Genomic DNA, 24,609 nt, shown 5'->3' on the forward strand with positions numbered 1-24,609 from the left:
GCTATGCCTTTGGCACGACCTTGGCACACATGAATACGCAGCGGTTGCTATCGCACGTCGTGTCTACGCTTAGCGTCTTGACGTTCTAGTTTCTAGTCGGCCCACTCGAAGAAGGTGCATTGCGCGTTCTTGTCGGGCTTGGCACACTTGTAAAACTTGCGGCCAGCGTTGGCCGCCGACTTGGCCGTGAGCTCGATTGCGGGCTCGCCGCAGAGACACACATGACCCGAGGCATTGCTGGCTCCAGACGGGCGCGATGTCGCCGCGCGGTTGTAGCTTGCACCACCCCCACCATTACTGGACGCGCCGCTTTCGCCGTCCTTCCATTCAAAGAACCCACAACTGTCGGCTTGGGGAAAGCTGCACGTGTAAAACTCGCGGCCTTGGTTTGGCCCGGCCTTGGCAACGACGCGCTTCACGCTTGGCTGCTGATGGTTGCACAGCGGCGTGTCGCCCGACGGACCACCATTGTAAATGGCTGGCGGTACAGCTGCGCCTTCGGTCCACTCGAAAAAGTCGCACTGCTCGCCTTGCGGAAAGCTGCACGTGAAGAAGTACCGGCCCTTGTTGGGCCCTTCGCGTTTGGTTTGGCGAAGCGCACACTCGACGCTGTGTCCGGGGCAGAGAGGCGATGCCCCTCGAGGCGGTGCACTCACGGTTGTCATCGCCCGCGAGGATGCCGTTGATGCACTTGTCTTGGCTTTTTTCGCGCGGTTGTTGCCTGTGAGCGAGTCGGTATAGTCGTTGGACGGGGCTGTGGCGCGAGCGACGCGCTGGTACGAGCTCTGCAGTTCGGGTGCCGGCATGGCACGCGCCGCCGGGGCAGCCATGGACTTGAGCCGCAGCTGGCCTTGCGCAAGATCTTGGACGACGTCGTCGCAAAAGAGACACGTCTCGCGCTCATTGCCCATGTCCAGAATGCGTACTTGAAGGTCGGGCGGCAAGGCATTGGTGAGGAAGCGCAAAGTCACGCGGTGGATCGTTTGCTGCGGCCGAGAGCAGTTCGTGCACGGGTGCGACGTCACGGACGCATACGCGATGCTCGAAGGTAGCCACACCGACTCTTTGCAGCTTTGGTAGTCGGTGCAACTGACGACGTACTTGCCGGTTCTCGTCTTTTTTAGCTTCATGGGGTGACCGCCGCATTGAAAGCAGCACTGCACCACCGGCGAGTCGTGGGTCCCGGTGGCGAGCGCGCAGTCGGCCGTGCAGCTGTAGCACGGCATCTCGTTTAGTCGTGCGTTGGGCGGATGGTTGAAGCAGTGCGGGCACACACTGTAAACGTTGGTGCCTGCGCTCCGTTGGATGTCGACCACTTGAAACTGGCAGAGCGGGCAGCGCGTCGTAGACTTTTGTATGTTGGCAAGCATCGGGAGCGCATACTGGTCGTCGCAGCGCCGACAGACGAGGAGGCTACCGTCATCGGGCTTCTTCCTACAAAAGGCGCAAACACGGTTGAACACAGGTCAGAAAAGCGTCGTGTACCGGAGCTCCATGGGCTGGTGGCACTTGCCGCACGCGCTAAACGCGCCGTCAACCACGCGGCTGTTGCCCGCACCGGCGTCCTGGTTGGCCACACCAAAGTACCCTTGGAACGTCTCGTCGAGGACACCGGAGCGCGCAACGACGTTTTGGTAGATCGTGCGCATCTAGGCGCACATGGTCGGTGCGGGACGGAGCAAAGCAAGAACGTACTTGGTCCATGCACGAGCGGACGACTTGGTCGCAGGACTTTTGACCCTGCGCAATCGCATTGCAATCGCGCTCGACCTAGAGGACGCCATGTGGTCATGCTGGAAGGCGTGCGTATTGACGTACTGCCGCGCGGAGATCTGGCTTTGCGAGCTGATACCCCATGCGGTCGTAGGTCTGCACGAGCGCGAGGCCGAGCTCTGCGCAATATATGTCCTTAGATAAGGACCCACGAAGAAGTAGAGAAGACGGAAGCGATTTGTACCTGTGGGCTTGAACTGCGTGTTGTTGTTGACCTTGATCGCATACTGACGCTTGAGGATCGTGTTGATGTGCTCGGCGATCGTTGCATCCGTCCCAATGCCATGCGTGTCCATCTTGGCGATGAGGTCCGACTCGGTGAGGAGCGGTGGCGGTGCTGTCTCGCCTCTCTTGAGCAATAGCGTTGTGGGCACAAATCGGTCGCCGCGCTCGTAGACTGGAATCACGGTCGCGGCCCACTTTTCGTACACGTAAATGTCGAGGTAGTTGCGCGCGAGGATCATGAGTCCGCTCGCAGTGAACGTCTCGCTTGCTAGCGTCATGGTGACGTTGGTTTGACTGCCGCGCGCGTCCATGGAGCAGCACGCGAGAAAGTGCCGGACGACGAGCTCATACACGCGGCGCTCGACGTCATTGTTGAGCGACGAGAGCGGGACGCACTTGGTCGGGTGGATCGGCGGGTGCGCTTGGTCATCGTGCTTGCCGCTACGGGGTGCTTCGAACTTGCCGTTCTGGAGCGCGGCCACGTACCCGCCCCACGTCTCGTGGCCCGCATGCAAGTCCAAAAGGGCGCGAAGGTCGGTGCCTTCTTTGAAGCTGTCGGTCTCGGTGCGCGGGTAGCTCAGGAGACCGCGGTTGTACAAGGCCTCGGCCGCTGTCATGGCTTGCTCGGACGAGATGCGCAGCCAGCGCGACGCCCGCTTTTGGAACTCGACCGTCGTGAGCGGGAACGGCTTGCGCTTGGACGTATCCTTCTTGCTGATCGAATTGATGGTCGCGATCTGCGCCTCGACACAGCTCTCGTAGAGTGCGAGTGCTGCTATGTGGTCGTACACGCGGCCGCGGCCCCACGTAAAGACGATCGAGCCGACGTCAGGAATCGCATGCGTCACGTGGATGTGGTAGAAGAGCTCGCGGACGAACGCCTCGATCGCCAAGTGCCGGTCGACGACGAAGCCGAGCGTCGGGAACTGGCACGAGCCGAAGCTCACGACCTTGCTCTCCGAGTTGGCTTGGACGTTGGGAAATTTCTTTTGGATGCGCATCGTCTGGAAGCGCGTGAAGGCCGCGCCGAGCCGCAAATCAATCTCGGACCGCGCGTCGCACGCAAGCGACAAGTTCTCGTTCGGTTGCACGAGGTTCTGCACGGCGGCGTGGATGTCGCGCGGGATGAGCGCCGAGAAGCGCGCGCGCTTGACGCGCAGCCGCCGATTCGCCTTCTCGCACACGGCCTTGACCTCGAACGCAATGTTTTCGCCCTCGCGATCGCAATCCAGCCAGAGCACGAGCATCTACATACATGGCATCGATGAGGCTCATGGCGGCGCGGTGTACCTGAGCGCGTGCGGCCTCGGCCTTCAACGTCTGCTCGATCTTCTTTTGCGTCGAGTCCTCGCGCACGGTCTTCTCGACGGCCGCGCTAAATAGGTCAACGGGGTCGCATGTCTTCCAGCCGCTACGAGCGCATGCATCCATGGGCCATGTAGTACATGATCGTCTACCGGTGGCTCAGCGCGAAGTCGAGCTGCATGAGGTGGCCGGTCACGGACGTGAAGACCATCTCGACGCGCTGCTGGTTGAGCTCAAACGGAAACTCAAAGATGCCATTGTACTGGGAAAAGCCGGGACGCTACGCAGGATGAAGAGACGTCGTCGCCGAGTCGAGGGAGTTACCCGCGTGCTCCGGCCCGACGACAAGATGTGCGCGATCTCCTTGGCGACGGACGGCTTCTCGGCCACGTTCAGGACGCGCATGCCGGCAATTCGCGCACTGATTGGCTATAATTCGAGCCAATCCCACGCCGCGGCGTTCGCGCCCAAAATGCAATCCTCGGATCGAGCCACAGCGCTGTTGACGCTCGTGGGACTTGGCAGCTGCCACCCAGGTTGCGCACCGACGTGGCGTCGTTGGCCTCATTACGGCTGCAGCAAAGCACGACTTGAGGTGTGTACAATTGTACTTGGAAGGTCGCGGTGGCCACTCTGCACAAGGGACCTCTGCCACCTCTTCCACTTGTTCTCTTGGCTTGGGGTGCGTCGGGGTGGCGAGGCTCAGTGCAACCGTCTTTGCCAATCGTGTAAAGAAAGACGAGACAGTTGAGCTCTAATCCACAATACGGCATTCGTCGTACGACTGGAGGAGTCGATCGGTTATCGATAGGTACGAGATGGCTACCCCACGTTGGTGGTGCCCCTCACGAAGGAGACGGTGTTGCTGCAGCAGCTTGTGCCAGCTCATTTGATTCCCACGCGCTCAATATTAGCACGACCACCGTAAATCGAATGCTGCGAGAGCAAGCACGTGTTTTGGCTGTAGTAGGGTTCGCTGTAGCCTCCCAGGCGACGACACTGCTACTTGCGCTTTGTCCAGACCATCGTGCCGTCGCCCGCGCGCGTCGTGACGGTGAGCTTGAGGTCGAACAGCAGCGGGGGGCTACTGGCCAGCCGCGACACGTGCAACTTGGCAATCACGTGAGCGCACACGGCGCGATATTGCGCCCGGGGCATAGAGGCTTTCCTGCGCCAAACGACAGCAGCACCGACTTGTCGAGTGCGGCACGTGTGTCGCCAAAGCGCGATGGACGAAACTCGTCCAAGTCGAAATGACCAGGACCGCAGTCATCGTCCCGGCAGGCACTGCCACCGTCGATGAGCACGTCGTCGCCGGCGCGGACCTCGACGCCGTTTATGACGCACGGCGACACACATTGGCGGCTGATGACGGGCACGGCGGCCTTCAAGCGCAGCACTTCGTCAACTGTCCAGCACAAGTACGGCACGGCGCCTAGCGGGCTCGACGCTGCATTTGCAATCTCACTGGCGCCGTTGGGGAACGCGTCGAGCAGCTCTGCGTAGAGCTCGTCTTGCACCGCCGGGTACATCGCAAGGAGGTCGAAGAGGATCGAAAGCGCATGCGCCGTCTTATCAAAGAGGAGAGCGAGGAGGTTGTCACGCAGTTCTTTTGTCGAGAGTTTGCCATCGGGCGTTGCGGCCACCATCGCGTCCAGAAGCGACGATGGTGGGCCAAGAACGCCTCGCGCGGCTACGAGCGACGGAACGTGCGCTCGGGGGACGTCGCGGTTGCGAGTCCACGGCAAGCGCCACGCCCACGGCAGCGGCAGCACAGTGCGCTCGCCAATCACGTATGACACCCGGCTGGCTCACCATGTCGAAGGCGAGCTTGGGCATCACGACCTCGGGCACGACGCCGATGCTAGTACCGGACGACGGCAACGCATCGAGCGCGTTGACCTTCGAACTCGCCATGGATGGGATGCGCTCGAGGTCTTGCTGCGCCAACGCGTGCGAAAGCACCTTGCGCACCCGCGCCCAGTCATCGGCGGATCCTTGCACAAAGACGTGGAATGGCATCAAGCTACCGACTGCCGCGCGCGCCTTGCCCGATGACTCAAAATGCGCGATGAACTGTCCAAGCACGGGCTTGAACACACGCAGGTCCTTGGTCATGTCAACGTCTTGGCCGCCGAACCGGACACGAAACGTCTTGGCATGCACCGCCGCGTACCAATCGGCGAGTCGCTCGAGGAAAAGATGCCTGATCCGCCCGCCATGCGACGAGCTGAAGAGTTCCAAGTCACCGAGGTGCCCCAAGAGGCGTGCAGGACGAAAAGCGTTGGTCGTTGGAGGCATGCGTGGCCGGCTGCGTCCTCGGTACATGCGGATGCGCGACTGCAAATGCAAAAGTGAGTCGAAGGTCGGCCGCTGTGGCCGTTGAAGCAAATGGTCCCCACTGGGGTGTGCTCTGACGGTGACGCGTCGAGGAGGTTGCGGCAGCCGATGGAGTAGGATCTACACCGACTTTTACGCCACTCAGAGGCGGCGGATGATAAAAGGCGATAGCAACGACACGCTCTTGCAGTATCCTCGACGAGGTCTCCTCCGGTACTATCACTCTGCAAGTAGCCCATCGAGGCCCGCCCTTGGCGCTGCTCCCGTCTGCGGTTGCTCGTAGGGATTGGTCGCAAGGGTGTCTACCCGTGTTTATCGCATGGACCGATCGAGAGGGCAGCTCGCTCGAATGTTGCAAATCGGGTCGGGTCGCCAGCCGTCTCTTCGCGAACAAGTATACTAATCCATTTCATCTTTTTGGTTCTTCTAGGCTATTCTTCGTCGGGTGCATGCACGCCCGTTTACTTCATCTGCTTGACGACCTCCAAGATGGACTTGAAGCTGAAGGGCTCCGTGGCTGCAATATCGGCGAGCACCTTGCGGTTCAGCTGGATCTCGGACGCGTTGAGGACGCCAAAGAACTTGGAGTACGACAGACCTTCCTGGCGCGTGCCAGCGTTGATCTTTTCGATCCAGAGCGAGCGGAAGTCCTAAACACAGCGCATGAGGCCATGGCGCCGATGGGCCATGATGGACGTACGCGCTTCTTCTGCTTGCGATCGCGGTACTGGTACTGCAGACCCTTCTCGACGCGGTTGATGGCCGTGCGGTAGCACGAGTTGGCGCGGCCGCGATAGCCCTTGGCCATCGCCAGGATCTTCTTGTGCTTGGACCACGACATGATGCTACTGCTGCGACTGACTTGCGCCGACCGATATCCCAACTGCGATGCCACCAACAACCAATAATTCTTATCCGGACGGGCCCTTCTATCCGGTTTCGGACCGGTTCAATCCGGTTATGCCCCGAACCGCAACCGCAGATCGGCGTTGTAGCAGAGCGGAACGCGGCAGTAGAGCCGCGGAATGATAGCACGAGCCCCAATTGCATCCTGTTAGCAGCAGTGGCTTGCTTCGATCGACGAGTTGATGCGTATACGTGCTAGGAAGGGCCATGTGATGAAGTGTCGGTTCGTCCAGACCAGAATGATGGTCTCGACTAGAAAGGGATTTTCGACTAACTAGTCCCTGCCCATCACACGCACTTCGCCATCGTACTGCAGGAAGCTACAAGTAGAGCCTCGTGATTGCAAAAAAGTGGTGCACGACGTGGGAGCGTCGTGGGTGTCTCGAACGCTTCTACCAGCACGGACGATGGCGCACCTCTAGCGCTTAGTCGAACTCGAACCATCTGTTTAGTCGATCAAACACACCTGGAGGCGTCGCAGTGGCAGATCCGACGAGCTGACGGTATGGAGGTCAACCGATGGGGCGTCGTGGCGATTGCGAGCGTCGTCTTCGACATTGACGTGGGTCAGACGCTCGAGGCCATGTACCCGCCGACCGCGTCCTTGACGGCGTCGGCGCAAAAGTCGATCGCGTATCTCGCGCTGCCGCACAGCAACCGCCACGACGAGGGCGACACGCAGTTCGCCTTCCGCTGCCGGTCCGAAGACGAATCGACGTCGAGCTTCCTCTATGGCTTTGTGCTCTTCCGCCAGCGCAAGGACGCGGCGAAAGCGCGTGGGTACTTCCAGAAGGCCATTGTGATTGTCACCCAGACGCCGTTCGTCGGGCTCTACGAGCGCGTGCTGCGGGTCGTCGGTCCGCTCTACTTTCAGGTCGGCAACCCGCTCCTCGAAGCCCTCTACGACAACGTGTTGCAATGGTATGCGCGACGACCCAGGATCGCATATGAGCATGGCGTAGGCCGGCGCCGATGGCCGACACGACCATGATCTTGCCCGTCGCAGGCACGTTTGTGAGCTTCGTCGTGCCCGGCATGGTCCCCAGCATCGAAGCGTCGGTACCAACGCGTCGCTGGAGCATCGAGCAAGAGTCGTTTGACGTCAACGCTGACGACATGGCCAGCCACGACGAAGACGACGACGAGCTGCAGCAGCAGCACGAGGCGCCCGACGAGGCGATCGTGCGCAACGGCAAGTTCACGGCGCCCGCCCCGCGCGTCGCGCCGGCGCCCCTCTTTTGCGACATTCTCAAGCCCAAGACGCTGGCATCTCGTTCGAGGTAGTACAGTGCGTTGTGCATGTTCCGACGTCAAGTGTAGAGCGTCGGTCTCTTCTCGAGCTTTGAGGGGCTCGAGGCGTGTCTCTGGGATCTCTGGCAGCTTGCCATCACGGGCGAGAGCGTGCTCATGGTGGCTCCGAGCGCGCGCGTCTGCAGCCAAGCCGTGCTTGCGTTCACAAGGTGCGGCGCTCTATCATCTTTGGTGACAAATGCGGACGACGTGTAGCTTGATTGCGCCCGTCGCGTACCATGGCGACTACCGTCCGTACTTTGCCTTGTACGAAGCCGATTTTACCGTACGAGCTCTGATGAGTTCCTTCTTGCATATCTTCCACTCATTCGTGCATGCGTAGAGTATTGCTGCCGTCCACGACGCGACCAAGTGCCTGAACTTCCCAACGACGGTGCTGGGCACGACCAACCCGTTCTTCCTCAAGGTAGAACTCCCATGTACAAGACGCATCGTCGACGAGTTGTCGAGACAGGCGCTGCGGTTTTGGCCCAACGCGGTCGTGTTTCCGTTTCTCGACGCAGCAAGTCGCCCGGCGACGCCGCCGACGGCCAAGCGCGCGTTTGGCTTTCTCGATGCAGCGGACGCTGCGGAAGTCGATGACACGAGCCGGCCTCGACGCTACATCAAGCGCGCCGCCGAGCTCGACTCGTTTCCAGAAAGCTACGCGCCAAGGGTACGACCACGTGGCTTCTTCACAGAGACTGACCGACGGACGCTAGCTCCTCGCGCGGTCGTCGCGGCTCGTGCAGCCCGACCCGATCGTGCTGCGGCAACTTGTCGAAGCGACGGCCGTCGAGTCGTCCGAGGGTCTCCAAAACGGCGACGAGCCGCCCAGCATCTCGATCAACAACGCAGTCTTGCGCAAGGTCCGCATCGTACTCGATCCGATTCTATAAGTTTCGATTGCGTAGCATTTCAAGCACCTCACCGAGCTCTTTCTCAAGCCGTTTGAGCCGTACTTTGGTATTTGGTCCAACCATTTGCACGTTGCGCCGACACCGTACATGGACGTCACTGTCTTTATGAAGCCGTTCGTGGCCACGGCATGTCCAAGTTCCTGCCAATTGCACATTTTACAATCGATGGGCGTAGGAGTTTCTCAAGTCGCTGACCACGATCCCGTCGACAAAGCTCCCGACGCCACTCCGGACATCGCGCAAGAAGCTGCGAGCGCTGTACGCGCGGTTTATTGCGTCGCCACACTTTCAGCCGTGGTTTGCTGCCCGACGGCACGACTGCATTGATGCCTTCGACACGGTGCTCAAGACGCTTCGGGAAACCATTGACGCCAAGGCGCTCATGATGGAGCCCAGCGGTGTGGCCATGGATCTGCACGGATGCCAGCAACTCAAGACACAGGTACGTCGAGTCGGGACACAGCTCTATAGTCAACATGGGGACTAGATTCAACGCACGATCGAGTTGGCCGCGTCGCAGGCGACGCCAGACGCGCGGCACATTGCACTTATGGAGACCCACTTGCACGACGTCTCGGCGGCGATTTTAACGCTCTCAGCCACCGCGAGTTGAGGCCAACGTGGAAGCTCATCGCCTCCACTAGAACTCTGCGTATTAGGCGATAAGAGTGCATCATCGTCATCCTCAAGCGTGTCTGCGTTGAAATGCAAATGAGCCAAAACAAACTCGAGAATTTCGCCTACTAGTACGCAACGCCTGAATGCGTGAGAGATGGCACCTGATCGTTGGGAAGGAGCTGCGCACAGAGAGAGAGATCTGTACGCGAACCACCCGACAGAGAGAGATCTGTACGCGAACCACCCGACAGAGAAGTGCAAGCCGTCGGGTGAGTTTAATAGAAAGGTGCATAGTGCACGATTATGTCTCGATGGTCTCCAGTCTGTCCCTCGCCGTTCACGGTATGAGCCTCGGCGAGTACATCCATGTACGAAGTCAAAGCACCCAAGATGGACGAGGGCAAAGAAGCGCTCGTGGAGGCAGCAGCTACTCTCACGAGTGTATCAGGAATATACTAGAATGATGGAGAGAAGCAGGCTGATGCTATGGCCAAGTTGGCTCTTGTCGACGACGCCTTGATGTCGGTCGCATGCGACTCATTTTTTTGCACGGTGAGCAGCTGCTCTCACAGTTGTCGGAAGAGACGACCTTTCGCGCTACTTCGGTTCATTGACAGACAACAAACGCGCAGCATGTTGCGAGGACACGAGGGAGGATACATGAATAGAGAATACTAGGAATACTATCTAGGTCGAGTTGGTCGCGGCCCGGAGCCGCGGGACGAGCACCGAGAGGAGCTTGCGCACGATCGCGAGCTGGTCGGCTTCGGGCAGCACCTCGAACGGCGGCACGTGCACAAAGAGCACGAATTGGTTGTGGCGGTGTGGCAGCGTATGATAGAGCGAGCTGTAGTACGCGTAGTTGCACACGTAATGGCCGGGGTCAGTCGACGTCAGGCAGCCGTGGCCGACCTCGGCCGCGAGTTTCGCGACGGGCAGAAGCGTGTGGATGACGGCGGGTGCGCCAGGGATGATGACCTCGTCCTGCGGCTCGTAGCCCTTCTCGTCCGGAATGCAAAAGTCGGCAATGTTGTACGCGCACTCTTCAAAATGGACCACTTCGGCGCTGTCGTCGACGCCGAGGTGAAAGAAGAGTGTTGGCTCGCCCAACTCCTAGAAAAAATCATCGTGCCAACCCTACGATAACTGCTTTGTACGTTGGCGCGGGCCCAGAGCGGCTCGAGGGCTTCCTTGAGCGCGTCGACCGAGGTTTCGATCGCGTGCGCTTCCGTGACGTGCGGGTCGTCGGCCAGCGTCCGCACGAGGTACGTCGTTGGGTTCTCGAGGATCGTGTAGAACTTGCCGAAGCCCGTCAAGATCACGCGCATCGCTTTGTCCTCTTCTATGGATGAAAATGCAATCTGGGGCGCGAACGTAAAAGCAACCTCATACATCCCACTCTATCTGGTCGCGATAGAGCACGACAGCGCCCATTCGTTGAAGCAGCGGTCGCCCAGATACTATGCACCAGCGCGCTAGTATTCCTTGGCCTCCGTCCACCGCGCCAGCATGGACCGTCGCCTTTTCGTATTGTGTTCAAGGCCCTGTTGTGTATGTAGTCGCTTACTGAAGCGGCTGCACGACGCGATGGTCAAGCGCGTCAACGACCATCGCACATCGCCGTGGGTACACGTGCTGAGCTCACGTGCTGCTGGAAGGTGACGTGTGAGTAGTGGGGTCCATCTTGAAGCCTTGGCGTCAACAAGGCGAGCGTAACGCAAAAGATTATGGCTGGCATGCACAGCTTTCTTCCGTACATTGGGATTTACGCCTCGTCCATCGCGCGCAGCAGCACGAGGAGGTGCTCGATCGTCGCCAACTGGTCGGCTTCGCTCACGACCGTAAACTCGGGTACGTGGACGAAAAGCGCATGCTAATACTATGGTTGTCATTCAGCGAGCAGAGTACTGAACGCACCTGGTGGGCCTTGGTGTGGGTCACTGCGAGCGACTTGAAATAGACGTAGTTGCAAATGTAGCGGCCCGGGTCCGTCGAGACGGTCGTGTGCGGGCCGAGCGCCGCGGCGAGCTTCTCGACCGGCAGGCTCGTCGAGTAGCTTTCGGGCCCGTTGGGCGCGATCGGCTCGGCGGCCGGCTCCCACCCGCGCATGTCCGGAATGCGAAAGTCGGCGACGTTGTACCCGACCTGCTCGAGGTTGATCGCCGTGCCCTTGTGACTCACGCCCATGTGCAGAAAGATAAATGGCTCGTCCGACGCCTACTCGCATGATTAGCAGCGTTGGCGGCGCAAGCAGTGCGACCTCGGCCTCGGCCCAGTACGGCGCGAGCGCTTCGTTGAGGCCGTCGGCCGACACCTCGAGGACAAAGACCGCGGTCGCATTCGCGTTGCCCTCGAGTTTCTGCGCGAGCGCCGTCGTCGGGTTCTCAACGATCTTGCCAAACTGGCCAAAGCCCGTGACGATGACCTTCATGTCGTCTTCTTGCACTGTGATGGCCGTGATGGCTACCACGTTCCGATGACGTCCGGAGCGGGGCAAACCAGCCGTAATCAGGTCCAATTGGGTGAAACACCCCGGCTCCGCTTGGGACAAACCGATTAACCCACCCAAGTTCAAGCCTCTCTGCCTCGTTGCCCAAGAGCGTCGCTCAAGCGCGTTGAATACTGCGGACCAGCTCTGTGGTGCTGTCGATCGTCAGAAGGTATTACGAGGGAATAAACAGTCGCCAGCCGTGCGATGATGACGCTTCTGCTGCGCAGCAATGTAATACGGTCGCCGCTCTTGTCCTGAGGCTGGGTCACAGCATGATACGCTGGTCTCTGCGCCATAGTGCGCTACCAGGTACTACAAGTACGCGGGAGCTGTGGTAGGAGTACGGTCACTGAGGAGCAATTGCCAAGCAAAAGTCTGGCCACCAGACATCGCCGTGGCACCAGACTATCCTGTGCATCGACGCTTGACGCTTGACAACCAACATCAATCAGTGAACCCACCTACACACCAGTTGATACGCATCTGGCGCCAAAAAGCGAAATCCCTCCCACACAAGAAAACAAGATGATGAGCCGCCCATCACCGTGCACTCGTGGCTTCCGAGTGCACACTCAGTTACTTCTATGAGCTTGATTGTACCTGCTTTGATTTACTCACTGGATCGTTCACGACGTCGGCGCCGATGGCCTTGGATCCGTGCAAGGGCTTTGACATCAAGACATCTCAATGCCGCATATGCCCACCTTGCTCAGGGAGGTCGCTTCTGGCGTGCGATCCAACTTTGCCGAGGCACAGTATTGATGGCACTCTGCACGCCACAACGGAAGGGATTGGCCACATCGCTTTCGTGTGTCCCTGGGCACACTCGCGTCGCGACCGAGGTCATCGCAAGATTGATCGAAAGGCGTCAAATGAAGACGTGTGTGTTGAAGCATGCAGTAGGAAGCGCTGGGATAAGTTGGTTTATCCAAAGAGGAACCCGAGGGTAAGGTTGTTGAGACCCGTGAGCGACGCCGGTAGCAGCTCTGCGCTCGTGGCCAAGCGCGCTGTCACCTAATCCATTTTAGTGAGTCTCTACCTCGTCCGATGCAGCTGCAAGCACCGTTTCGAGGAGGTCGGACGGAAATGCGAGCTCCTTTGTGGGCAAGCGGTCGTCGGCCGTCGGCGTCGTCGTGAAGAGCACCTTGACGACATTCTGGGCCGCGCTCGCACCCGACGTCTGGATCGTAGCGTCCCAGCTCAGCACCTGCAGCACGAGATGCTGGTTGGGCGAGTCCGCGTCGCTCGGCACAAGGTCAAAGCGGAAGAGGCCTTCCGACTCGATGACCTCGAGGAGCTTGGTCACAATGACGCTGTCGCTCGAGTACGCGTCCAAGACATCCTTGGCTTGCAAAAGGTACTTTTGCAAATTAATGCCAATCTCGTCTTGGGACCCAAGGATCGTGTGGCAGCGCAGGCAACGAACGCTCGCCATGTGCAACTCCATCTCTGCGTGAATGTTGTCGGGATGCACGAGAAGGTCTGACTGCCCGACGTACACGCGGTCCAGCGCAGCGTGGATCCCATCCTTGGGAATGTGTTCAAAAGCACCCTCGGCCGCGCCCCAAAAGTCGACCATTTCCATCCAGTTGGACGACGGAAGCGGCAGCACCTTGTTGAAGGGCCGGTTGACGTTCGAGATGACTTGGCCACAGCACCGGCACTGGAGCTCGGTATAATTGCGCACCTATATCAGATCAGCGTCGATCCTAACAAGAGAGCAGATGGTGCGTACATCGAGTTCAGCGCGGGACAGTGTCCGGGCCGCCATGCCCGCTGTCATGGCCGTTTTCCGGTCTTCTTTGGCGGCGCTCGTGAGCGGCAGACGTAGGTGGACGTGATCCTTCTGCACGCGCACCGAGCTGTACTTGGGGTCGACTGCGTACGCTAGCGTGGCCTTGAAAATCGTCGTGTCCTGGACGCGGAGCTGAATTTCTCGCTTCGTCGCGTTGGTCACGAGCGTCGGCGTCGCATCTTCGAGCGCAATGTGCACGTAGCACTGGTAGCAGCCGATATTGGCCTGGAACTCGATGACAAATTCGGGTGCATGCAGCACCTTGGCCAGCGTCGCGTCGAGTTGGCTCGAGAGCGCGTCCACATCGTGGCCGCAGGCCTGCCGCGCCTCGTTAGCCTGGGCGTAGTCAGCCCGCGCCTCTTCCACGACGCTCCGCGCAAGCTCGCACTGCTCACGAGCAGCTGTCACGGCGCGCTTGGCGTCCTCCATCTCCTGGAGGAGCTCCGACGCGCTGAGCTTGGTTGCCATCGAGCGAATACGACAATGCCGCTTTCTGATTCGACAAAATGCAGCCAATCGACGAGAACCTTCGATCGTTTTGACCAATCATGTGGCAGACGATGCAAGATCGCGAATCTTGCTCGTTGAGGAGCCGTGGACGCAAGCTGGCAACGCTACTAGCCTGGTCGCCAAGTGGTCCACGCACATGGCCTACGTTGCGGAGACCAAAGGGTCTCGTCATCTGGCCGTGCTGCTACGCTGGCTGCAATAACCACATCCTTTCGTTGGCAGCCGAACCAAGACCGACGCCAAATACACTTCCAACTCGGAACGGCTTTGAATTTAAGACGCATGAAGCTCTTTTGGGAGGCTGGCGAGTGTGTCGAGACGAGCGACGATGAGCGCGCACATGCTGGACCATGCTTGGCGCTCGTAGAGCACCGCCACGTCCCTTCCAAAGATGTCGCTGAGCTCCAACGGCGTGAGCTCGACGCGCAGCCGATTGTCTTCGGGCACTTGCGCCGCAATGTCCACAATGACGCCGCCCGAGGTCTTGCCAGACAGCGAGAGCGTCACGGCGTACTCGAGGTCGTGGCAGACCCACGTACCGTGGTGTACATCCACATCGACCTCGTCGAGCTGGTCCAGGAGCTCGCGCGAGTCGTCGTCCTTTCCGTCCATGATGCGCTGCATCCAGGCGCATAGCAAGTCGGCGCCCCGTCCGAGCGACTCGGGTCGGAAGAGCGGGTCCGATGCCATTGGCTGTTGCAATAGGAACGGTGCGAGCGTCGCGCATTTGAGTTCAAAGTCCGGCGACGACGAAGTCTCGTCCACCTTGCGGAGTGTGCGGAGCACACGGTTGCCGTGGCGGTAAAACTGCTGGAGGATCGACCAAGAAACGTCTTTCGGCGTCAACGCACCCGGCGTCACGAGCAAGTAGACCATGGTGAGCACGAAGAGCATGGATTGCGTTGGCGGTTTGATGTCCGAGAGCTGCGAGATATCGTCGCTCGTCGCCGTGACCGTATCGACGGTCATCGACACGAGCGCACGCGTCGACGTGTGCGCCGAAAGCACTGGCTTCAAGAGTCCCGGGCGCTCGGTTGTCAAGTCCACGGGCCGAAATCGCTCAAACGGCATCATCACCGTCGCCAGCGGGTGGTGTCGAGGCGACGTCGGCTTGTGCGGCGTGACCGGTCGCTGCGGCGAGATGAGCGCGCGGGACGAGTTTTGTTTGGTGCGCGGCCGCTGCGCATCACTATCGAGAAAGGTCCAGCACCACGACAAAAAGTGGTCTGCCCAGAGAGCACACGCATTGGGCACATCGATGCTCTCGCTTGGGTTGAAGGGCGGTGGTGGCGTGGCGGTCATGGGAACAACCCGCTTACGAGCAGCGGCGGCGAGCATCAGCGGGTTCTGCCCCATTGCCTGTGGCGCGATGCCCAATGCCTGCACGAGCGACTTGGCACAATGGAGAAAGTCCATGTCTGTCTTCATGCGCAGTGTGTAGCTCTCGCCCTTGTACAGGTACGGGTGCGGCGAACCCTACCGAGTTGTTCAGTTGTCTTGGTGACCACGTGTGCACGGCGTACCGCGTGCCACGCGTGAAGTTGCAGAAGCAGCTGCGTCGAGGCATCGCGAACGTGGACGAGCTGCTTGAGCATCGCAAAGTGCTGACCATCCTCAACGCTGCCGGAGTCGAGGAGGAAGCGGACTTGAGCGAGCAGCTCCTCTCGCTTCGTAATCCACTTGGCCACAGCTGCATCGTCGTCTGCGTGCGCTACGGCGCGGTGGGTTCGCGGCGACGCTTGCCGGGCCCGAATGTCCATGGCGATCTTCCAGCACCCAAAACGGTTAACGTCTGCACGACACTGGAATAGAAAATCACGTCAGCAAGAATCTAGATTTTAAAGATCTGGAGACGCAACTAGGCCAGCGACGGGTACGAGGCGTCGGAGGCGAGGCCGCATGTGCCGTTGAGCATGGCCGCGCGCTGCAGCTGCATGAAGCCGCGGTCGCCCCAGCCAACGCCCCATGAGTTCTGGATGCGCCAGTACGAGCCATTCGCCGAGTCGCCCCAGCCAACAACAACAACTGCGTGGTCCAAGTCGGTCGTCGAGCACGAGGCGAGGATCCCGCTCTTGTACTGTTTCCACTCTTCGTTGCCAGCGGCGATGCCCACAATGACGGGTTGGCGCGCCACAGCGGCTTGCAACCCGGCTTCGCCCGGCACCACGTTCACCGACTTTAGCGAAGTGGGACGCATTGGCACACAGCTCGTCGCGCGGCACGTCTCATCGTTGCCAGAAGTCCCCGAGACATACGGGTAGTCCTTGCCGAGACACAAGCCGTTGTTGGTGACGTACTCGATGGCTTTCGAGGGATACCCACCTTGGCAGCCCAAATTTCCTGTCATCATCGGGTGAGTACAACAACAAGCAGAAAACGACGACGCAGCGTACCAGACGCCTTGTCGCAGCTTGTGAGGTGCTGCTCCGAGAGCTTGACGAGTGTTGGCGTCGGCGAAGCGAGACACATGGCGCTCTCAAGAGCGAGCGCAGTCGCGAATGCCCAGCAACTCCCGCAGTTCCCCTGCTGCTGCACCGAGCCAATACACGAGGACGTTGTCCAATCGACACTTGCCGGCAGCACCGTCGTGCTATTCGCGTCCGAGGGGCGCGCATCAGAACGCTGCGCCAGTGTCGACGACCGGACGTAGGCCGCAAACTCGGGCACCGTGAGGAGAGTAAACGGTGAGTCGAGCGAAAAATGTGCGTTCGGGTGCACGACGTTGAGGCGCGCAATGTCCAACTTGGTGGCATAGAAGCGACGGAGCTCGTCGTCGGCGTCACTCTTCAGAAAGCCGTGGGCACGCGCGATGCTACCAGCGCGGCTTGCCTTCCAATCTGCGAGCTCCGCCTCGAGCGCGATCGGGTCGTAGCTACCGAGCACAGACGGTGCGAGAAGCACACACGTGAGCAAAGAGAGCATGATCGAGAGCACGGGCAATTGCAAAATGGAGACTCGTGACGAGGCGAAGGAAGGCGAGAGCCGGGCGACACCGATGGACGATTCGTGTGGCGCAAGGTAAGGTGTGCATCTGAGAACGCATGCTAGTGCCACATCGCGTTGCCGCGAGCCAAGTCACTGCGAGTCGACGTCGCTGCTGGTATCGTCCAACGGGAGCGGTTGGCTTTCCATGCTGGTCAACCGACCAGATTGCACTTCCAACAACTTCTGGTTCGGACCGCTAAGGAGTCGCTGAAGGATGCGGCGCTTCATATCCAAGGTAGGTTTTTGCTTTCGACTTTAAGCAATGCAGCGGTGCTGAACCCCAATATTTGACATGTCAATAATCCAACAGTATCAACTTGATACACAGCACAGTCATTGAAGAAGCTTAGACAATCTCGCCGCGGTTGTCCGACTCGTTGAACTGGACCCAGTCGAGCGCAATGGGCGCCGCCATCACGTACTCGGGAATGTTGAACGCGTGGACGAGGTTGAGGGCGTCTTCGCCGAGGCCTTCCTCGCCGCAGAGCTTCTTGATGGCGCCGTCGACGCTGTTGCCCAGGTCCTTGGTCACCACGTCGTTGCAGACGTACCACGCGAGGTCGCGCTGGACGCAGCTCGCGGCGTAGAGCTTGGCGATCTTGGCGACGACAGGGCGCACGGCCGCGTGCTTGGGGTCGTCGAGCGACTCGAGCACCTTCTCAAAGGCCATGCGCTCGACGTACGAGAGCGCGACTTCCTGCACGAGGAACGACTCCTCCATCATCCACACGTCAAAGAGCGCCTTGCCGCCGGCCATCTCCGTCTTGAGCGTCTTGCCGAGCTTCGTCATGAGCGCGGCTTCGCGCACGCCGAGGAGGTAGCGGTAGTACTCGAGGTCGTCCAAGCTGGGCGTGCCCGCGAACGGCTTGCCCGCAGCTATGAAAATATCAGTCTATCAAGCACGACAAGGAATACGTACTCGGCGAGAGCTTGTAGCGGCCGGCCTTGATGAGCTCGCCGAGCTCCTTTGTGACCTTTTGCATGAGCACCTTGTTGTCGCCCTAGAAAGAGGGGATGACCACACGTTGGCAAGCATGCGATCAGACGTACCTCAGCCGTCACGGCCGCGTGCGAGAAACCGAGGATTTCGCCAAACCGGTTGGCCGAGAGGTAACCTTGGCCACCGCAGCGCTCACGGCAGACGCTCACCACGTTCTCCGAGTTCCACGAGACGACGGGCTTGATCGCCGAGCAGAGCGTCACGAGCTCGAGGCGCGCGAGCGGATCCTCCGACTTGTTCCACGCGGCATACGCGTCCTTGACGTAGTTGAGGCCACACGCCAAGGCGTACGTGCGCGCCAAGAGCGGGATGAGCTCGCGCTTCTGGAGCTGGTACTTCATGATGGCCATGTCCGACTTGCCCTTGGGGCCGACGGTCGCGCGCGACGCAGCGTAGCGCATCGCGATCGTGAGCGCGAGCTTCGTGCCACCCATGAGCATGGCAGCAATGCACACGCGGCCACTGAGAAGCTGATCTAGAATCGAGACAGTGGTGAGATCTCTATGGTCGAATACCAACTGCGGTACCCGCAACAGCGAGGAAGCGACCACGCTTGCTCGGAATCTTGCTGGAAAACTCGCCAGTCTCCGAGACCGACGAGAGCGCGTCAAGCATGTGGCTGCGGGGCACGCGCACGTTGTTGAAGAGGATCTTGCCGTTGTCGACGCCGTTGCAGCCCATCTTGTGGCCCATGTCCTCGACGCGGACGTTCTCGGCCATCGTCATGTCTTCGTTGCGGATGCGGACGAGGAAGGCCTGGATACCGTGGTGCTCGCCCGCAACGTCGAGCTGGGCAAAGACGACGACCCACTTGGCATGCACTAGACAACGGAAGACGACATGAGCCATAGGGTGTCGGAGCGAGCGCTTGTACCGGCCGAGTTGGTGATCCAGTACTTTTGCGAGAGAATCGTGGGCGAGTTGATGATAAACTCGTCGGTCGCCTTGTCGTAGACGGCCGTCGTCTCCATCTCGATCGCGTTGTTGCCGTAGCCGAGTTCCGTGAGGCCAAAGCAGCCGACCGCATCTATGAGGCGTATAAGCACACAGTCCATCGCCATCATCAAATAGTAGGCGTCGTACCGAGCGAGTCGATGCCGTCGAGGAGCTTCTCGTGGTGCTTCTCAGTACCGAGCTTGAGCACGGTGCCACCAAAGAGGTTGAACTGCACCGTCATCTTGGTCGCCATCGACGGGTTGGTCAAGCCCGCAATCTCATGCGCCGCGTAGATGCGGTGCGGGTTGGTGTGGAAGTCCTTGACCGAGAAGAACTTGGCGTCGCAAATCTTCTGGAGCTGCGCCAGCGCAATCTCGCGCTCTTCGGCGAGCGGAATGTTGTAGCGCGGGCGAAAGCTCGGGTCCTTGAGGAACTCGCGCAGGCTCGAGCGCATCTCGACGTTGTCCGGGTCCAGCCACGTCGTGAGCTCCGATGTCGGAAAGCTGCCGTCGTTGTTGCCGTACTTGGTGCGCTCCTTGGCGACGTCAAAGCCCAGCGGGCGCGTGAATGCGACCGAGCTAGCGGCGCGCGCAAAGAGCGAAGAGCGGGCGACCGACTGTCGGGCTTGCAGCATCTTGAAAAGTACACCGACTAAGATCTGGCCAGGATCCGCCTCTGGGAACGAATACAATGTTTGAAAAGGTTTTCTACTTCAAGATCCCACGGTTGAGTAAACGAGGAAGTAACGAGATGCGCACGCGCCAAGATGCCGCCAGTTTGCCGTTGGGACCACGGCTGTGACGTGGCGCGTCGAGAAGCCAGAGATCGCTCGCTGCACATCGAAGGCCGCCTGGACGAATTGAGATGAAACACGGAACACGGGCACAAGCGCCAGCTGTAGAAAGGGGCCGTGTGAGCTTCTTACTGCCACGGAAAGCCTGGTGGGTCTGTTGTCGTAGCCGCCCACCGATGTACACTGTCATTGTTGACACTGGGTCGTTGGGCTTATGTAGGTAGCCTCCCTCTTTTTGATTGAACGACGTGTCCATGCAGCTCCTGGCGATCGCGACCCTTCACATAAAAGAGATAGCGACACGTTAATTTCCCCTTGGCCGCAACGAAGCGGGTGACATCCGTCTGTCGATGGCGGTGATGTTTACCGCGACAAATTATGTCGAGTCAACGGAAGCCGACACGTTGCTTGGGCGAATGAGCGGGCGGGCGCGTGGCGCGCTACCCAGGACACGCCATCGGACCGGCTGCTGATAGGGCGTCGTGATCTTGGGTCGGCAACGAGAGGCTGCCGGCGTTCGTAGTCGACCAGCTGGCGTGGACTGGCGACCGCATCTTGCCGGCCGGCCCACACTGGCCCACAGCAGCTCATATGACTGTGAAATGCACGTAGAGTGGTGCAGCTAGTCGCCTTGTGGTCATAAAATAGCGCCGCCTTTGGTGAGAAAGACGACATTCCATCTTCGGAGCCGACGAACGTCTCGTGCTGTAATTGGAGTGCGGATCCTGAGCCAGGTGTACCTGGTTGGCACCACAAAGGCCATCGCTTGATACACACTAAGTTCTGATCGCTGAGTTGGCTAAGCCAAGGGTAAGCACACGCTGTAGCGAGGGCCGGGTGAAAACACCGGGTTCTGAACCGCGAGCTTTGACGCCTCCTGATATGCAGCTGTGCACTGCCACCATGGACAAGCCCGTGGGCGGGTTGCATGCATCACGGCAGTCTTCTTCCAAGAAGCTACTTGGTGTTTGTACCCGCGAGAGTGGTTGTCGCTGGCTGATAAGCAAGACGATCTATTTTGAGTCGCGCCGAAAATAGGGCGCCGGCACTGCTGCGTCGGTAGTTTTGCTTTCGCAGCAGCCATGGGCGAGGAGGTCGAGAAGCACATCATGCGCAAGTACGACTTGCTCCAAAAGCTCGGCAAAGGGGTCCGGCATCGCGTCGCCACAACGTGCTCTCACGGTGTCTCTCGTAGGCGTACGGCATCGTGTGGAAGGCGACCGACAAGGCGACGCGGCAGCCCGTCGCGCTCAAGAAGTGCTTTGACGCCTTCCGCAACGCCACGGACGCGCAGCGCACGTTCCGCGAGATCATGTACCTCCAGGAGCTCAACGGCCACCCCAACATCATCCGCCTCCTCAACGTGGTCAAAGCCGACAACGACCGCGACATCTACCTCGTGTTCGACTTTATGGGTATAATCGCATCCTCCGACGCGTGGAAATCGTAGTACGCAAATGGGTAGAAACGGACTTGCATGCGGTCATACGCGCCAACATCTTGGAAGAGATTCATAAAAAGTATGTCACGTACCAGCTCATCAAGGCGCTCAAGTTCATGCACTCGGCCGACCTGCTCCATCGCGACATCAAGCCGAGCAACCTCCTCCTCAACGCCGACTGCCACACCAAGCTCTGCGACTTTGGCCTTTGCCGGTCCGTGTCTGAAATTGGCGGTCCCAACCCCGTGCTCACCGACTATGTCGCGACACGCTGGTACCGCGCGCCCGAGATCCTCTTGGGCTCGACGCGCTACACCAAAGCCGTCGACATGTGGGCGGTGGGCTGCATCGTGGCCGAGATGGTCACGGGCCGCCCGACCTTTCCCGGCACGTCGACCATGAACCAGCTCGAACGCATCCTAGAGGTCACCGGCGCGCCGTCGACGACCGACATTGAAAACATCAAGTCGCCGTTCGCTGCCACGATGCTCGAGAGTCTGCCGCCGCCCAAGACACAGACACTCGAGGAGCTCTTGCCGAAAGCGTCGCCGGAAGCCATCGACTTGGTCCGGAAATGTCTCTATGTAAGAACACTCAGTATATGGAGCTGCGTCTCATCAGAGATGTATAGTTTGATCCGGACAAGCGGATCACGGCCGACGAAGCGATCAAGCACCCGTTCGTCGCGCAGTTTCACGTCGAGAAGGACGAGCCCGTGGCCACGGCGCCGTGCCAAATCGTCGTCGACGACAACACGAAGTACTCGGCCGCCGACTACCGCGATCGACTCTACCGCGAAATCATCAAGAAGAAGAAGGACATTCGACGCCAAGGCACGCAAAAGGGCGACACCGTCGTCGGCGGCTCTGGTACGTCGCTTCACCGACCCGCAAGTACTTCGTGCCACCCTTGAAAGATGTAGAGCCTACGTCCACCAAGTAGTCAACCGAGCTGCACGACGATGCGGGACAGAGTCAATACGCAACACAAAACGTCTCGATCGTGTGTGTTCTCTTGTCCACGTTAGTATCACGTCGGTATGGTTTAGGAGGTTAGGGTAGGGGCTGGTGTTAGACACATGTGCGGTAGGGTCCTAGTCTGCGCGGGGAAATGGGGTACGAACATACTGTCGGCTAGTGCTTTCAATGGCATGCACACGCTTACAGCCGAAGCCGGGCGATCGATGGCGCCCAAGTAGTACGAGTACGCTTCTCGATGCGGTGTAGAGACGACACCACGGGATGACTTGCAACTCACTTTTCCCATAAAGCAAAAACGGGGGCAGAATAAAGAAGCGGGAGCTACCAATGACGGAACCATGCAGTGCGTGTAGGTCAAGGGTACATAAATTCAATATATATTGAATTTATATGCCCTTGGTGTAGGTACATGAACAGCGGGGGGTCGTTCAAGGCATGTGGTCCATCGCAAGGTGGTGTGAGGTTGCTCAAGGTGCCGGTTTTGGCCGTCACAGCATATTTTTCATTCTGTCGCTTAAAGTCCATTGGAATGCTATGGATTCTGTACAGCGCTTGCATGGATAAGAAAGAGCACAAAGAACTTGGAACAACAAGGGACGACGTGTGCATTACGGAGGTCGCTTCAATCCAGGACGTTCATCGTCATTTGGTTCGAAATGCGCTCCATGTCGCGCTCGTACATGTGGTTCAGCTCCTGGACGCTCGGCCCCTTGGTAACCGGGAACGATCGGCTGCGCGGCGGCGCGTGGTACGTACGCGGCGGCGTCCCGATCGCGGCAAAGCCCGGGGGCGGTGCCACGTGGGCTGAGGTCGACCGCGCGAAGGTCGGCGGCGGCGACACCGCGCGCGGGCGCATCGACATGATCGTGATAAAGAGCATGCGCACGACGAGCTGCGGGATCTTGGCGGCCGCAAACTCGGCCGGCGGCATGCTCGTCACCATCGCATCGTCGATCGCGCCGGATGCGACGTGGCGTCGAATGTCGGGCACTGTCAGCTTGGGCTTGGCGAGAAACGCAAAGAGCTGGGGCTTCGTGAGCGGCACATCGATCTCTGGCGCCGCGCCGCCTCGAGGCTCGCGAATCGCTTCATTCTGACTCGGCATGTCGCCCGTTTCTGTGGCGAGCTGCTCGTTGATCTCGGTGGCACGCGCTTCTTCTGTAGCTGTTGGCTCGTCGATCTCGCTGGCTCGTGGCTCGTCCGCTGGCTGCTTGTTGGTCTCTGTGGCTGGCGGCTCGTCGGTGGCTCTAAATACTGCATTGTCGTCGTCTTCTTCGCGCTGGGGTTCGTCGCATGGCTGCGACGAGGCGCGCGCCACATCCCCGTTCTTTATGTTTTCATGGTAGTCCTTGGTGTCATAGTCGTAGGTCATGTTGGCAGATGTGATACTGCAATCGTTGTTGTTGTTGTTGCTGCTGCTCGCGCCGTCGTCGCTCGTTTGCTCAGCACACGGTGCCATCCTCTCGCGTTTGGGTGTTGGCGCAGTGCGGGGCTGGCTGCTGCTCTTCTCTTTCGTGCACTTGATTACGGGGAGTCTCGGGACCGTGTTCATGGACATGGAGGGGTTCGGACTGCGGACCTCGCGTGGGCTTCTGTGATACTTGACGGCGTGGGCTGGACGGACCTAATGCCAATGTCAAACGACTGCGACCGAAAAGGAGCGTGCTTCGTACCTCCGGCAATCGTTGCTCATGGATGGTCTTGATGACCACGGGACTCGGTGCCGGGATAACAGTGCGGGCGGGTGGCGAATATGGGAGCTCGGCGGTGGTGCTCATGCGGACTTCGGCAAGTTTCGGGGTCGACGGCGGCGACACTAGAGCTACGCGGGGTGACGTGGGCGCGCGGCGAGGACTCAAAACTGCGGGCCGGGCCTTTCGATCTTTGCGCTTGCTGGCCTTCTTGGACGACGACGGGGTGCGCTGGTTATGAAGGGTCGCGCCTCTCGTGTCGTGGCGCCAATGAAGGAGGGCGCCGGCACAACACGTCGAGAGAACGAGGCAAAAGACCGCCGAGGTCGCATTGGTCGCGACAAGGAGCGCAACAATGTCATACAAAAGGGTGTGCGCGTGCTGCAAAACGATCCAGACCATGCCATCGGGGTGGAAGAAGAAGCTCGAGAGCGAGAGGAACGTGAGCCAGCTCAGAAAGCGCTTGAGCTTGGATTTCTCGCGGCGGTGCTCGGCGTAGAGCTCCAGCGCCGTTCGGACGAGGCTGCTCATGGCGACGACGACTTGGAAAATAGTGGCTTCATCACACCTAAGACCAAGGGGTTTCGCGTCCGAAAGGGCGCATGCCAGT

General features: G+C 59.6%; 12 protein-coding genes across 12 annotated transcripts; 2 read left to right on the forward strand and 10 right to left on the reverse strand.

The window, feature by feature from the left end:
* Window positions 1-92: 92 nt before the first annotated feature.
* Window positions 93-3,708, reverse strand: SPRG_00629 (hypothetical protein; the record flags this gene model as incomplete). Its single annotated transcript, XM_012338853.1, has 8 exons — window positions 93-1,434; window positions 1,486-1,649; window positions 1,696-1,770; window positions 1,819-1,892; window positions 1,958-3,245; window positions 3,289-3,409; window positions 3,456-3,583; window positions 3,628-3,708. The coding sequence occupies 8 exons, from the start codon at window positions 3,706-3,708 to the stop codon at window positions 93-95; spliced, it is 3,273 nt and encodes a 1,090-aa protein (XP_012194243.1).
* A 597-nt stretch (window positions 3,709-4,305) lies between these two features.
* Window positions 4,306-5,421, reverse strand: SPRG_00630 (hypothetical protein; the record flags this gene model as incomplete). Its single annotated transcript, XM_012338854.1, has 3 exons — window positions 4,306-4,387; window positions 4,438-5,084; window positions 5,119-5,421. 3 exons carry the CDS (start codon window positions 5,419-5,421, stop codon window positions 4,306-4,308), a joined length of 1,032 nt encoding a protein of 343 aa, XP_012194244.1.
* A 585-nt stretch (window positions 5,422-6,006) lies between these two features.
* On the reverse strand, window positions 6,007-6,526 carry SPRG_00631 (50S ribosomal protein L20). The gene is made up of 2 exons (XM_012338855.1): window positions 6,344-6,526; window positions 6,007-6,293 (listed from the first exon to the last, which is right to left on the reverse strand). The coding sequence occupies exons 1-2, from the start codon at window positions 6,482-6,484 to the stop codon at window positions 6,105-6,107; spliced, it is 330 nt and encodes a 109-aa protein (XP_012194245.1). The 5' UTR covers window positions 6,485-6,526; the 3' UTR covers window positions 6,007-6,104.
* Window positions 6,527-7,054: 528 nt separating this feature from the next.
* On the forward strand, window positions 7,055-9,475 carry SPRG_00632 (hypothetical protein; the record flags this gene model as incomplete). The annotated part of the gene is made up of 10 exons (XM_012338856.1): window positions 7,055-7,470; window positions 7,512-7,829; window positions 7,872-8,009; window positions 8,056-8,125; window positions 8,183-8,266; window positions 8,315-8,515; window positions 8,562-8,708; window positions 8,754-8,885; window positions 8,935-9,201; window positions 9,247-9,475. The coding sequence occupies 10 exons, from the start codon at window positions 7,055-7,057 to the stop codon at window positions 9,370-9,372; spliced, it is 1,899 nt and encodes a 632-aa protein (XP_012194246.1). The 3' UTR covers window positions 9,373-9,475.
* Window positions 9,476-10,064: 589 nt separating this feature from the next.
* On the reverse strand, window positions 10,065-10,739 carry SPRG_00633 (hypothetical protein; the record flags this gene model as incomplete). The annotated part of the gene is made up of 2 exons (XM_012338857.1): window positions 10,535-10,739; window positions 10,065-10,490 (listed from the first exon to the last, which is right to left on the reverse strand). The coding sequence occupies exons 1-2, from the start codon at window positions 10,703-10,705 to the stop codon at window positions 10,065-10,067; spliced, it is 597 nt and encodes a 198-aa protein (XP_012194247.1). The 5' UTR covers window positions 10,706-10,739.
* A 363-nt stretch (window positions 10,740-11,102) lies between these two features.
* On the reverse strand, window positions 11,103-11,847 carry SPRG_00634 (hypothetical protein). Its single transcript, XM_012338858.1, has 3 exons — window positions 11,638-11,847; window positions 11,295-11,594; window positions 11,103-11,250 (listed from the first exon to the last, which is right to left on the reverse strand). Exons 1-3 carry the CDS (start codon window positions 11,806-11,808, stop codon window positions 11,143-11,145), a joined length of 579 nt encoding a protein of 192 aa, XP_012194248.1. The 5' UTR covers window positions 11,809-11,847; the 3' UTR covers window positions 11,103-11,142.
* An 868-nt stretch (window positions 11,848-12,715) lies between these two features.
* Window positions 12,716-14,147, reverse strand: SPRG_00635 (hypothetical protein). The gene is made up of 3 exons (XM_012338859.1): window positions 13,604-14,147; window positions 12,932-13,555; window positions 12,716-12,882 (listed from the first exon to the last, which is right to left on the reverse strand). The coding sequence occupies exons 1-3, from the start codon at window positions 14,129-14,131 to the stop codon at window positions 12,793-12,795; spliced, it is 1,242 nt and encodes a 413-aa protein (XP_012194249.1). The 5' UTR covers window positions 14,132-14,147; the 3' UTR covers window positions 12,716-12,792.
* A 299-nt stretch (window positions 14,148-14,446) lies between these two features.
* SPRG_00636 (hypothetical protein) lies at window positions 14,447-15,768 on the reverse strand (the record flags this gene model as incomplete). The annotated part of the gene is made up of 2 exons (XM_012338860.1): window positions 14,447-15,649; window positions 15,697-15,768. The coding sequence occupies 2 exons, from the start codon at window positions 15,766-15,768 to the stop codon at window positions 14,447-14,449; spliced, it is 1,275 nt and encodes a 424-aa protein (XP_012194250.1).
* A 263-nt stretch (window positions 15,769-16,031) lies between these two features.
* Window positions 16,032-17,095, reverse strand: SPRG_00637 (hypothetical protein; the record flags this gene model as incomplete). The annotated part of the gene is made up of 2 exons (XM_012338861.1): window positions 16,032-16,513; window positions 16,567-17,095. 2 exons carry the CDS (start codon window positions 17,093-17,095, stop codon window positions 16,032-16,034), a joined length of 1,011 nt encoding a protein of 336 aa, XP_012194251.1.
* A 409-nt stretch (window positions 17,096-17,504) lies between these two features.
* On the reverse strand, window positions 17,505-19,728 carry SPRG_00638 (hypothetical protein; the record flags this gene model as incomplete). Its single annotated transcript, XM_012338862.1, has 6 exons — window positions 17,505-18,034; window positions 18,078-18,159; window positions 18,209-18,633; window positions 18,686-18,979; window positions 19,033-19,185; window positions 19,242-19,728. The coding sequence occupies 6 exons, from the start codon at window positions 19,726-19,728 to the stop codon at window positions 17,505-17,507; spliced, it is 1,971 nt and encodes a 656-aa protein (XP_012194252.1).
* Window positions 19,729-20,954: 1,226 nt separating this feature from the next.
* On the forward strand, window positions 20,955-22,349 carry SPRG_00639 (CMGC/MAPK/ERK7 protein kinase). Its single transcript, XM_012338863.1, has 5 exons — window positions 20,955-21,035; window positions 21,083-21,302; window positions 21,353-21,912; window positions 21,960-22,197; window positions 22,251-22,349. The coding sequence occupies exons 1-5, from the start codon at window positions 20,970-20,972 to the stop codon at window positions 22,268-22,270; spliced, it is 1,104 nt and encodes a 367-aa protein (XP_012194253.1). The 5' UTR covers window positions 20,955-20,969; the 3' UTR covers window positions 22,271-22,349.
* A 522-nt stretch (window positions 22,350-22,871) lies between these two features.
* SPRG_00640 (hypothetical protein) lies at window positions 22,872-24,547 on the reverse strand. The gene is made up of 2 exons (XM_012338864.1): window positions 23,982-24,547; window positions 22,872-23,932 (listed from the first exon to the last, which is right to left on the reverse strand). Exons 1-2 carry the CDS (start codon window positions 24,528-24,530, stop codon window positions 22,931-22,933), a joined length of 1,551 nt encoding a protein of 516 aa, XP_012194254.1. The 5' UTR covers window positions 24,531-24,547; the 3' UTR covers window positions 22,872-22,930.
* Window positions 24,548-24,609: the final 62 nt, after the last annotated feature.

This window comes from Saprolegnia parasitica, assembly GCF_000151545.1.
Source record: "Saprolegnia parasitica CBS 223.65 unplaced genomic scaffold supercont2.2, whole genome shotgun sequence".
NCBI lineage: Eukaryota > Oomycota > Saprolegniomycetes > Saprolegniales > Saprolegniaceae > Saprolegnia > Saprolegnia parasitica.

Bases quoted from the DNA above. Each gene is read 5' to 3' on its own strand.
- SPRG_00631 (XM_012338855.1), bottom strand. From the start codon at position 6,484: ATGTCGTGGTCCAAGCACAAGAAGATCCTGGCGATGGCCAAGGGCTAT. The intron at 6,294-6,343 runs GTACGTCCATCA...CGCTGTGTTTAG, and splicing joins ATCGCAAGCAGAAGAAGCGC to GACTTCCGCTCGCTCTGGAT.
- SPRG_00634 (XM_012338858.1), bottom strand. From the start codon at position 11,808: ATGAAGGTCATCGTCACGGGCTTTGGCCAGTTTGGCAAGATCGTTGAG. The intron at 11,595-11,637 runs GTCGCACTGCTT...TCATGCGAGTAG, and splicing joins CGTACTGGGCCGAGGCCGAG to GCGTCGGACGAGCCATTTAT. The intron at 11,251-11,294 runs GTGCGTTCAGTA...CCATAGTATTAG, and splicing joins CCCACACCAAGGCCCACCAG to CATGCGCTTTTCGTCCACGT.
- SPRG_00635 (XM_012338859.1), bottom strand. From the start codon at position 14,131: ATGGCAACCAAGCTCAGCGCGTCGGAGCTCCTCCAGGAGATGGAGGAC. The intron at 13,556-13,603 runs GTACGCACCATC...GATCTGATATAG, and splicing joins TGTCCCGCGCTGAACTCGAT to GTGCGCAATTATACCGAGCT. The intron at 12,883-12,931 runs GTGCTTGCAGCT...AAAATGGATTAG, and splicing joins CGTCCGACCTCCTCGAAACG to GTGACAGCGCGCTTGGCCAC.
- SPRG_00639 (XM_012338863.1), top strand. From the start codon at position 20,970: ATGGGCGAGGAGGTCGAGAAGCACATCATGCGCAAGTACGACTTGCTC. The intron at 21,036-21,082 runs GTCCGGCATCGC...TGTCTCTCGTAG, and splicing joins TCCAAAAGCTCGGCAAAGGG to GCGTACGGCATCGTGTGGAA. The intron at 21,913-21,959 runs GTAAGAACACTC...AGAGATGTATAG, and splicing joins TGGTCCGGAAATGTCTCTAT to TTTGATCCGGACAAGCGGAT.
- SPRG_00640 (XM_012338864.1), bottom strand. From the start codon at position 24,530: ATGAGCAGCCTCGTCCGAACGGCGCTGGAGCTCTACGCCGAGCACCGC. The intron at 23,933-23,981 runs GTACGAAGCACG...CATTGGCATTAG, and splicing joins ATGAGCAACGATTGCCGGAG to GTCCGTCCAGCCCACGCCGT.